Source organism: Mesitornis unicolor, unplaced genomic scaffold (genome assembly GCF_000695765.1).
Source record: "Mesitornis unicolor isolate BGI_N332 unplaced genomic scaffold, ASM69576v1 scaffold54273, whole genome shotgun sequence".
In the NCBI taxonomy this organism is placed as follows: domain Eukaryota; kingdom Metazoa; phylum Chordata; class Aves; order Mesitornithiformes; family Mesitornithidae; genus Mesitornis; species Mesitornis unicolor.
In genome coordinates, this window is record NW_010173675.1 from 1,933 (window position 1) to 13,626 (window position 11,694).

The 11,694-nt window shown below is 40.7% G+C and overlaps 2 protein-coding genes across 2 annotated transcripts in view; one reads left to right on the forward strand and one right to left on the reverse strand.

Moving 5' to 3' along the window:
- LOC104537787 (protein AMN1 homolog) overlaps positions 1-1,596 on the forward strand; it is a gene marked incomplete at its 5' end in the record, with an annotated part of 2,990 nt that extends 1,394 nt beyond the window's left edge. The window contains 2 exons of the mRNA XM_010180780.1: positions 757-868; positions 1,523-1,596. Coding sequence (XP_010179082.1) covers positions 757-868; positions 1,523-1,596 — 186 coding nt within the window. The remainder of the gene's footprint in view (positions 1-756; positions 869-1,522) is intronic.
- A 2,969-nt stretch (positions 1,597-4,565) lies between these two features.
- On the reverse strand, positions 4,566-9,605 carry METTL20 (methyltransferase like 20). Its single transcript, XM_010180779.1, has 3 exons — positions 9,286-9,605; positions 5,972-6,102; positions 4,566-5,245 (listed from the first exon to the last, which is right to left on the reverse strand). Exons 1-3 carry the CDS (start codon positions 9,603-9,605, stop codon positions 4,893-4,895), a joined length of 804 nt encoding a protein of 267 aa, XP_010179081.1. The 3' UTR covers positions 4,566-4,892.
- Positions 9,606-11,694: the final 2,089 nt, after the last annotated feature.

Here is an 11,694-nt window from a genome sequence, read left to right on the forward strand (position 1 = left end):
AATAAAACAATGAGGTTTTTTATTTTTACCCCAGCATCCCCAAAGCACATTTTCCCAAATTCTATTTTCATTAGATTTGATAGTCTATTTTCTGCATTTCTTCTTGTGTGTTATATTTATTGATATGTAAGGCAGTTTAGAGGTGGAAGAGTTGTTGGTATTAATCTTTGAATGTATTCTGAATTTATTCTTTCGCTAGCACATACATAGGTACTAGTTATACAACTAGAGAAATGGAGAACAGGTTGTAGTCTAATCTTGGAAGAAGTTCTTAGACTTCTTTTGGGAACTGTGTAGACAGATAGATAGCTAGACAGACAGACAGATGCATATTAGGAACTTCAGGAGAGAATCATGAGTCCTGCCTCTTTTGGGAAACCGTAGAATTCAGTTTGGGTTCTGTTCTTCGGGACCACAAATTGTTAGGAGAATGTGTGTCATAGGAAGACTGATGGGATTCAAACACTATAGCATCTCATTGAAGAGTTTTCTCAGTTGTCTTGAACAATACAGGTGTTTTGGGAAAACTCAGCTTTATGTTTTTAGTTTTGACTCTTCACAGAAAAGCTGTCTTATTTTTTCCTGAGGGTGTTTTCCTGGTCCGTACAGGACCAGATATGGGGTCAATGCGCAGAGGAGTAGTAGGTCATAATTTCATCTGAGTGAGGATCTTTGAAAATGATTGAGCAAAGGAGAACTCTGCCTCCAAAACTATGGGTGCTCTGACAGCTTTTATTGCTGCTCTTTCCGTAACAGGAGATCCACATGGAACGCTGTGTGAATCTGACTGATGTTGCTGTGGAAGCAGTCCTCACTTGTTGTCCGGAGATAAACATTTTTCTGTTCCATGGTTGCCCGTTGATAACAGGTAGGTCAAATCATGCAGGGAGTAAAAAGTAATTACTTCCTGAGAGTATCTTACTCTCTGGGAAAGCATGCTATACTTTTTAAATAATCCCAAACAGATAAAACTTACTAGATAAAATAAAAATCATACACTGAGATTTTCAAAGCAAGGTGAGAGGTTTTTCTTTGAAATATGGCAATCTTCAGAGAAGGATTTTTGTTGTTATTGTTGTAGTTTTGGAGTTTGAAATTTTTTTTTCTTTCCTTTTTCTTCCCCCTTTAACGTGCTGATGAAGACCCAAAGTTGATGATGACAAGACTTCAGAAAAATATGTTTATGTCCTAAACCCCTACTCTATTCCAAACATACGGAACAGCATCCATTCAAGAAACAGTGGAATAGAGTAAGACTGGTCAGCCCAAAAAAAACCCAGAGGTTATGATCTATCTTGAGTTTTTTAAGTTCAGGTGGTTGGTGATGCTTTACACTTGTAGGATTGGAGAAGGAACTGAGTAGTTTTGGATTACACAGGTATATCTGAAGTGTGATATTGTAGTACCAAGATAAGCATAAATGCAGATATATCAGTGAATTATTTTGCTGTTTACCTAATTTCTAAGCACCACCTATATATATTCTGAATGAATAACAAGAAATTCCTTGGTTCTTTTGCAGATCGTTCCCGCGACTTTTTAGAGCAGCTAGCCATATCCAAAAAAATGAAGCAAGTAACATGGACTGTTTACTGATTATTTATCGTGTACATATGAGTGTAAAGTTTACAGATGGGAGAGCTCTTTCAAAAAAACAAGCACCTTGGAGAAATAGCCAGTGACTTGTACCACCAGGTTGCGTCCCTCCTTGTTCCCACTAGAGGTCTCCATCGCCATTCCTGTCCTTGCCTGTGAGTCTCAGCTTTCCCATTGTCTCTACTCAGAGCCCTGTCTCTCTTTGCATTCCTGATCATACTTCATTAAAAGGAAAGTTAAACTATAATTAATACTACGCTGTCATCGCTCAGCCTCCTGGAAGTATCAGATTTGGCTACTACTTAGCATCTTTTAGCATCTTAGCTACGTGTGCATCCCAATTTAAGTAAGTCTCTGTTCTGAGTTTGTAGTCTGAGAGGGTAGTTGTAACTAAAAGTACTGAGCCCAAACATAGTATTAACACTTATGCAGAAATGCCTGCAAAGTTGGCACTTTAATCTGACAAAAGTCAACAGACAGTACTGGTGAGTGGAGGTGGCATTAACAGCAACACAAATGTATTTTAAGCAGTAACAAACAGTCTTCTCTCACCATGTACTTTTGCTAGGTCTGGAGGAAAAACTGTAGGTACCTTACTTTTGGTATCACTGATGCTGCAGGTTTCTGTTTTTATTTACCATCAAATACTTGATGGATTTTTACACATCCAAAAGTATAGTCTGTGAACATATAAACTCAGTTTTGAAATTACTGTGGTGACTTAACAAATTTCAGAGTAGAAGCTATGACCAATAAAAGAACCTTGTATATGGGCAAATACTTATTTGCTGTGGCTTTTTCCTACATTCCTGCATGAAAATCCTTTTAGGGAACAAAACATGTTCCTCATAAGCTAGCTGTGAGTGAAATAGGACCAAATCTAGCGTTTGAATACATGAATCTCAGGATGGTAGAGTTCAGCAGAGTATGTGTTCTGCTGTTTGCCATTTCTTGTATCTCCAGTGGCCTCCAGAAGCTGAAAATAACAACCATTTATATGTTGTTCAGTTGTTGTAATATTAAAGAAAAAAATAATTAGAAGTGTAGAATGAGTTTATGACATGATGGAGCAATGGTTTCATCAGTTATGTCATGTTCATGCGCTTTCTTGAAAAAGTGTAACCTCTAGTGAGACTTCTATGATTTCTACAATAAACTGTTTGAAATGCTAGCAGTTTTAGAGTTATACAGGGCAGATAGCACACTGTGTTGATAGTCTGCATCTGGAAGTATCGGAGTTTAGCTAGAGTGGTCTTACATGGATCTGGTGACATGTAGAAACCCATGACTTTAGACAACCATAAGGAATATGTTTACTTTATAATTTAACACTTGTCATAGTCATGCTTATTTTAGGTGTTGCAAAAATAAACCAGTCTTTTACTAATCTATTTAAAATTCAGGTCAAATTGCATGGAAGATAATAATATAATATATGTTGCATCCAGAAATATTAAAGGATGTTCTGATGTCTAACAATAATCTCTGTTCTTCTGTTGATTATATGGTTTATGGAAGAGCAAATACGTTTAGAAAACTTGAGTTCAAGTGTAACTGAAAGCATAATTTTAAAATTTGAGTGTCTAAATCTCTAACTCTTACTGCAGTTTACACTGTGTCCTTAAACGTGCATGTAAATTTACCGTGTTCTCCTATAGCCTCTTGTAAATGTGTAACTTAGTAGTATATCCTCACCTTGTGTTTAAAAATCTGTACAACACTGCAATGAATTAACACTGTATTTTTAGGATTGAAAGTTTAACCTAAGCCACGTTAAACCCTTCACTGTCAGAGCTTGAGTCTGCTCTTTTATGGGGTTATTGCTAGGATAACTACTGGAATATTTTTTTTAATTCAGGTTAAACCACAGTAACTTTCAACAGATGTTTACAAGCAGTGGGTGAAGTGGGAGAAGAACATCATATATGCACTTACCACTTCATATCCTGTATTGTTTGGATATTGTTATTCTTGTAAATTGTTGGGTGAGCATTGCAGAACATGTACATTTTGTTCTGAAGATTAAAGTTTGCAAGTCTTCTGTTTGGATAGTTCTTAAAACTTGTACACTGTCATAAAACAAATAATTTAACATCCATATGTGCTCTTAAACCTCCTCCTACTTCTTGAACACCATGGTTTTCTGAGTGACAAGCACATACTTTTTCAAGTTTATAAGCTTCTACCACATGACCTGGTATTTGGATAGTTGTAGGTGCTTTGTGTTCCATTCTGCAGTTGATAGTTCCCCACCACTGCTTGTTCCATAGTTACCTGCTAAAGGCAATAGTTCCTGTAAGACTGCTCTGAAAACATTGGTTTCTTCTTCAAATGGCTGCATTTACAGCCTCTTACCTGTGGATCAATTTTATATATTTTTTAACCCTCAGAGGGTTCTTCCTTGACAGATGCAGCTGAGAATTTTTCTGGAGCTTGCTGTCGAGGATATCAAGAGAAGAGAAAAATAATTAATTACATCCAATGTTTACTCCCTGTTTTTATTTGGTTACCTTCTGTTCAGAAACATCACAGGAGAGATTTCTTCATCCCTCATGAGCTTCCCATGACGATAGATTGCCTTTTTACCCCTGCAGAGTTAGGGAATGTAGATAATTTGACCCTATGCTCTTAGGAATAAAGTTACTCTATAGCTGTTACTATTTAGTCACTTTCCACTTAGTAAAACCTTTTACTTTGGCTAGACTTCAAGAAGCTAAATTATCAGCCCGGCAGCTTCAAGGAGGAGTAATTTTTTTATTATAGAGAGGGGAGAGGAGGAGATTCAGATTAGTTACTTTGACATTCATAAGAGAGATCCAGAAAAAAGGCAAGGCACTTTTAAGTTGAGCATAGTATGAGATAATAATCTAGCAGGAAGTTTTATGAAGGATAGCAATAATTTTCTCTGGAAATAAGATGCAGAAGTCTGTGAAAGCTGTGCAGTAATCTTTCAGCCACTGCCTTCTCTCCACAGCAGTATGCTGGATGTCCAGTGTCAGAGAGCAAGACATGAATATACATGAAAAACATCAAGCATGCAAACTCTTACATGTAACTTGTCTTTGGATTTGCACTTTAGTGCAGGCTCCTTTGAATACAGTTTGCATGTAGTTTTTACCTCAAATGGACCAAAAGCCTCAGTGAGCATGACTGAAATCAGTACAGTGAAGGTACAGTAATTTACTTTGCATCACAGATATGCTCCATGTTTAATTCCCATTTTCATTTTACATATTTCCAATAAAATAGCCAGCAAAGTGAGACAATTCATTAGAAAGCCAGCATTAACAGTTTTCTCAGCTATTTGAGGGCTGATAACTCCAGACGATACTTGATGTTAATCCATTGTTTTCTTGTCTAGTATACTCGGGAAGGGAATATTCTATAACTTTGTGCAACTGACTGCGAATGCTGTGGCTTAAAAACTGATGCCTGCCAGGGTCACCAATCAGCACTTCAGTTTGCTGTATCCTGATGCATTTCCTCAGCCAGTGATGCAGACCATCGGCAAGTTGTTCATCATAAAACATATCTCCTAGAACAATGAGGTCCCAGTTGCCAGCCTCTGAATTAATGATGTTCTTAATGGTGATGGGGAAGGGATTCAGGTGGTTCAGTTCACAGTTCAAGATCATCGCCATTCCTGCAACTGAAGAAAAGCCAAAGTAAAATGAAGGTTACATTTTAGGATTCTCCCATTCAGCCCCCTTAAAAATATCCTTGACACGTTTTTCAGTTTCATCTCTTAAATATTTTTGTTTATCCTATCTAGCAACTTCCACAGTTTTCATTATGGGTCAAAATCTGGCACAAGGTGATAGAATTTTATCCTCATTGCACCATGACATGGAGAAGAACCATTCCTGGAATGGATACCAATGGAAACCAATCATGGAATCAAACCAGAATATCCAACTGCCTTAATCTATGGATATAATTCCTCCCTAACCAATAAGCAATTAATTATGAATAAACTGAATTCATATGTCAATTGCAGAAAACAAAGTCTAAGAGGGGGGAAAGGCAGAATCTAGGTCCCAATATATGAAAGTGCAGGAAAATGCTATGGTCCTACAGAGAAGCCAACTTGCCACCTGCGCTTGGAGTTCTCTCCTAAACCAGCCATGATAGTGTAGCAGCAACACTTGATAGAAACTTTGCTATTTGTTCATTCTAAGGAGCTACAGACATACACTTGGTGCTAGAGGCTGGTACAACCCAGCTTCTAATACTGGCAAAATCCCCTCATCTTTTTAGCATTCTCAGAAATCTGATTGGAACCTGAATTTCTCCCAAATGGAGCAAAGAAAAGTCTGTGTTAAATGTGCTTTAAAAATTATTAAATATATTTACATAGAGATAAAAAAAGCCTTACTAGGGTCAATGTCATTAGCAAGGACTTGAGATGCACCACTCATCACAGCAGCTATTGCTGTTGCTCCACAGCCACTTCCAAGATCCAAAACCGATCGTCCTTTAACAACCCGTGGATTATCTAAAATATACCTGAAAAGAGAAACTGTTAAAGCAGTGAACAAGATTACACAAATTTCTCAGTTTCACATTACTTGTGAAAGTTCTTGTCATACCTGCAATAAAGCATGATATCTTAAAAACATTGTTCCACATGTGCAGCTGGTACACAGCTCCTTATTTGTCACTGCTGATACAAAAATCAAGAACCATCATCTTTCTCCCTTACTCCTCCCCCTAGCTTCAGACAAAAAGAAATCCAGTCAAGTAAGCAACACTTCATTTCAACCAGCTCCTTCTCTGACAGGCAAGCTTATCTAATAAACAGACACAAACTGCAAGGTGACTGAAGTGCTTGGCACCAGCAGGAGGAAAGTAAGGATTTGTAGAATCAAAAGCAATCTGACTGAAGAAACATGAAGATGTTGTGGCAGTGAATACTGCACCCATCAAAAGACAAGGCCTACCTATTGCCCTAAAATACTGCTTATGCAACTGCTTGGAAGAAGAGGAATTTCTCCTCTTTCTTTTCCTGAGCCATGCAGACACAGATGCAAAACATTCTAATCTGCTTAATGTTCCTGAGTAAAAACAAGAAAATTAGAACAGCAGTGAGCAGAAAGAGTATCTGCATCTAGTTGCTGGCACCTACCAAGAGCAATCGGCAAGCAAAAACCTCTGTGCTGGAAATGAAGAGGAACTGACAGGAGGCAAGCAGCAGTTATTGTTAAACACTAGAAATCGTACAGCCATTACTGTGGGTTCAGAACTTCAGCAATTGCCTTGAAAGTCAATCTTTGGCAAAGGGAAGAAGAAGTGCCTAAGAATCTCTGTTCTATTGATTATACGGTTTTTGAAAGGGCAAGTCCATTTAGAAAACTTGTTCAAGTGTAACTGAAAGCATAATTTTCAAACTCCAGTGCCTAAATCTCTAACTCTTGTTGCCTGCAGTACCATGGCTCAGCCCAGTCATGAATGTGTGACAGGGGGAAAAGCCCTAGATGACATAAATCACTGCAAATTGCCATATATTTACTATCAATTCCCATAACTTCTGTTAAGGTAGAAACAGGAAAGCATTCTACATCTGTCTTGTCTTATGGTACAGAAGGCTACGCTTGGCTACTGGTAAGCACAGCTTTTGCAGGTGGGTTCCAATGCAGAGAGCTGAAATGGAAATGTTGAGATTGGTGTAAATGGCACACGTGGATGGGAATGTCTGAGCCTACATGCGCTAGCACGGGTGGCAGAAGGAGGCCAGATGAAAGCATCAAATGTTAATGGCACCTAGATACCAGCATATGAATACAGATTCCCAGCAGCCCAGACTGGGAGAACAAAAGACAACCTACCCTCAAACTAAACAGTTCAAGCCATTACGAGTCCATAGCAGGAAGGTCAAGACCAGGACCAAAGATAGAAAATACCCAGATCAGAAACCCAGGAGACATGAGGAGGCCGTGACATCTCATGCCTCTTGTCCTACATGTCATCACAAGGAACCCTACCAGACAGCCTGGACATGCATAGCTTGGTGTTTTTCAGTTTGTGGTTATGAATCCAGCCAGTGAAGCTGGCTGTTTTACTTAAAATCACCTTGTCCTCTGAGGTCTGGCACCCAGCATTGCTACACTGTTACCATGATGTTGCAGCGTTTTTGGTACTTTGAAGCTCTACAGATGCTCTCTTTCCTGAGGGCACCAGGGCAGGGTATTTATGGAGAGGCTCAGCAACTCAGCTGTTTGGCAACCCTGTCCCTGAGGCCATCACTCCTCTGAGGACTGCCCCGAGTTTACCAACAGGGCAGAGGACAAGGTGGAACCTCCACAGAAAGTGCTCCCCTTTCCAGGGACTGTGCTTGGGTTTGCAGTGCCTTCCAGTAACTTGCATAGAGCAGGATCTGACCTAACGCTGCAGGTCCCTTGTTTCCAGCTGAGTGGTTCTCAAGTTGCCGCTAATGATTGTGGTGACTTAGGACAGCTGGAACGGACTGTATCTCCTGGCACACACACAGCGCGTTTCACTGCTGTTGGAGACTGCTGTCTGCCGTGCTGGGTTAATGAGGGATCTGGGGTTACACCAAGAGGAATAGCTTGAAATAGGAGACTCCTGATGTGGAAATGCCAGCTGTAAAACGAGCACAGTTATGGAAGCAGCATGTTTTCATGCTCCCTTTTCCTTTTTCCTTTTCCAGATAATGCAGCTAATTTCTGACATTCTGATGTACATCCTGACATCAAACAGGTGCGTAAACAATAAAGTGGTGAAATGCCAGATAATTATTATTGCTACCCAAATATCTGGGCACATGAATCACACAGTAACAAAATGTAGAAATTACCTTACCTAATTTAATTATGAAATGTTTAGGAGCACTCTATTTCACATCTACATGGGAGGCTAATCAACTCAATTTAACTGTAAGATTCATCTTTTTCCTGGCCAAAGATGCTTTCCTATTGACGCTTTCTTGCAGAAAAACAGCAAAGCCCCAGTTCAGATCCTTCCCTTTCATCTACGTGGGGAATGTCTGACAGCTTTTTCTTTGCTGTAACAATTATGAACTTTTTCTGCTGTTCAAAGTGAGAGATTTGATTTTGCAGAATAAAAGAACTCTTAACTAGTCTCTGGGAAACAGGAACATGAAAGGCATTTTGACTTTAAGTGGCCAAAATAAAAATGTGGCTTCTAACGTGACTAAAAGACAGCCACAATACGGCTTCTGAAACTCTAAATGAGGAGAATGATTCAGGCTAACCAGCACTCCAAGCGCATCAGCATAAACCTACTTATCCCAACAGGCCGTACACACATCTACACTCCTGTCTGTCTCTGACAAAAGAAAAAAAAAACCCTTTGCGTTACAACTAAATAGCAATCTTCCTGTTTGGAGCAACAATGAATTAAACACCTCACTAGGCTTTGATGGCAACTGCACAGCCCTTCCACAGATCCAAATTCAGCCCCTTTGTCAACACGTGGATCGCCACTGAAGACAGCAGATTTCAATCTAAGAGCCATAAGTTATTCTGTATGCAGCAGCCACTGAAACTTTGCTGAGATTGCATCTCTCCTGTACAAGCAGAGAGGAGTATGGATGATGTGCTCTCATACAAGGCAAATACACATTGCTAGGAATCACTACAAGCAGAGCCAGGTCTGAAATCCTGGCCCACAGCAGTGGACTTATCAACTTGGCCAATGCATGCTGCATACCTGGAGAGGGCTTGGCCTCCTGGCCAGTAAATTGCCCAGAATGGGTCCCCATAAGGCCACAGGTCAGGTTTTTCCCTCCAGAACCTGCAGCGAGGGGTGAGGAGGCGCAGTCGTATCTCTGGCGTGAGGTGCCCACTGCTGGTTACCTCTGTGTTCTCCTCCAAAAATGCTCTCACCTCGGGGTCCAGAGACTTGCCAGCACTCCAATGGCAGCAACGCTTCCAGCACAGAGATGGGTCTCCCCTCCTGTTCCTCCAAGCCTTGGCAAAGGTGTTTTGCCTGCCCAAGAGGAGGAGCCACTTCCAGCCGTGGAAGACCATCTCTCCCCAGGGACAAACCCTCCCAGGAGAGCTTTGGAGCACAGCTTCTCTGATGAGCACAGCAGGTGATGAGACAGAAAGCTTGAAACAGGATGTTGTTTTTCACAGTGATGGATGACAGTCCCTGAAAGGAGAACAATGCTGTGTAAGTGATGTTTCAGTGGCTTCAAGGCTATGCACCACCAGGGCTTTAGGAAGAGGAGGTCAACGTGCTGCTGTGTGATCATGAATGCATGCCTTGCCCCTGCCCAAAGAGCCTTTGAAATCTGAAAGAAGTGGTATTTAAGGAAGATGCTATGAAGAGACCCATTCAGGAGAATGCTATAAACATATCCCATGAGAATCAACCAGCTAACAGGACAGCTGATAGAGCTAAAAATTAAATGTGCAGCCTTTTAACATGTCCCTCTCTCTGCCTTGAAGACAGACACACAGCAAGCTACTCCCATTTAAGGTTCTTCCATTGAACCTTAAGAGTTTGCAGTAGGGCTCTGGCATTGCAGGGCCTATGGGCATAGAAAAAGTTATCGGTAGGTTGTTTGAGAGATGTCATTAATTACAAGTGTTACAATGGTGATGAGTCTTTTATATAAAGCGTCTTTTTGAAGTCCAGCAATTAAAGGAGTTCCTGAAAAGACTTTTCTCAGATTTGTCAGGCTGCCACCTCTAAAATCTAAAAAACCCAAACCAAACAACTTAGTATCCTTACCAAGCGCTAGCCTGAAGAGAGAGCAACTGTTTTCCTGCCTTCCTGCTCAGATCTCCTTCATCCATCCTTTACTATTTCCATATCTTCTTTCCTTCTTCATCTTGCTCTCTGATTTCAGTATCTCGGACTTACTTGCTTCAAGGCGCAGCTTTTGAACCTCCCCCTAAGCTGACGACTAAAGCAGCGCTTAAGGCCTGTGCTTGCACAAGTACAAACAGACACAAGAAACTGCACTCTCTATTTTGCGATTGTTTTCTCTCCTCCACGGTGGTTTTCATGAAAAAGCGGAATAATGTATGAAGAAAATCAACTTCAGCCCACCCCTGCCAATTTTCCACAACAGAAGAATTGTGTCCAGTTTTGCCATCTAGAGCTGTGCAGGCAGTCCTTAAAAATACTAAACAAAGGGACAACAGGAAAAATACACTAATAAAGCCTTAAAACTTCATTTATCATGACTTCATTTTCCCTCTGTTTTTCTGTATCTTCAGTAAAAGTTCCTGTGTGTTCAGCATTTTTGTTGTGCACTGGCTGCTGCTTTAGGTACTGGGTTTAGTTTGATCACTTCCTAGCACATTAAGTTGGGAACTTCTCTCCCATAACACTTTGCTATACTGGCTGCCAGTCCAGTTAAATCTTTCTTTAAATCATGCCTAAAGGCTTTGAATTTTTATTACAAATAAATGCATGTGACTCAACGTTTTGCATTTTTCCACATTTGAGAATGCCATTCATCAGGGTCCATGTAATTAATGAATGTAATTAACGAATGCCTGCCTTCTTGAAGGCAGAGCTATATAATCCCCATCTGCCTAAGGGAAGCATGAAGCTAACTGTTATCAGTCAGATATAAATCTTGTCAGCTAACACTGTATGCTGGTTTTTCCCCATGAATTGCTGCAAATTAGCAGGGCTGAGATTCAGTAGCGTATATTTTGCAATCCCTGTCATGATGGTTACTCTTTTTAAATTAATTGCCTGCAGAGAAATATCTGCCACAAGCTCTGCGCTCAAAATGCCAAACTAAGCTGAAGCATTTAGCGCAGGAAGGCACCAGGACAGCCAGCCTTGCATTCGAGACTCCTGGCCTGCCCATCTTACTGGGAATAAAATCAGTGGGCGAGTAGAGCTTGGGAAAGGGGACAAACCCAAAACCAAGCAAAACCCACCAAGAAAAAAAATCGTGCAATTTAAGCTTTTTTTTTTTGAAAGTTGCAGGTGCTTTTGATAGCAGAACCACACCGATCCCACGTTTCCCATGGGAGGAAGCCAGACCTAACCAGGCCGAAGGGAGGCGAACTGCCCGCTGTCACCCAGCCCGGCGGCCACGGACGACCCGCCCGCGCTGCAGGCACTACCGCTGCCATCCACACTTCAAGT

Coding starts and splice junctions, on each gene's coding strand:
- METTL20 (XM_010180779.1), bottom strand. CDS start 9,605: ATGGTCTTCCACGGCTGGAAGTGGCTCCTCCTCTTGGGCAGGCAAAAC. Junction 6,103..9,285: donor GGAGGCCAAGCCCTCTCCAG/GTATGCAGCATG, acceptor TTCTCTTTTCAG/GTATATTTTAGATAATCCAC. Junction 5,246..5,971: donor TGCTAATGACATTGACCCTA/GTAAGGCTTTTT, acceptor GCTTTTCTTCAG/TTGCAGGAATGGCGATGATC.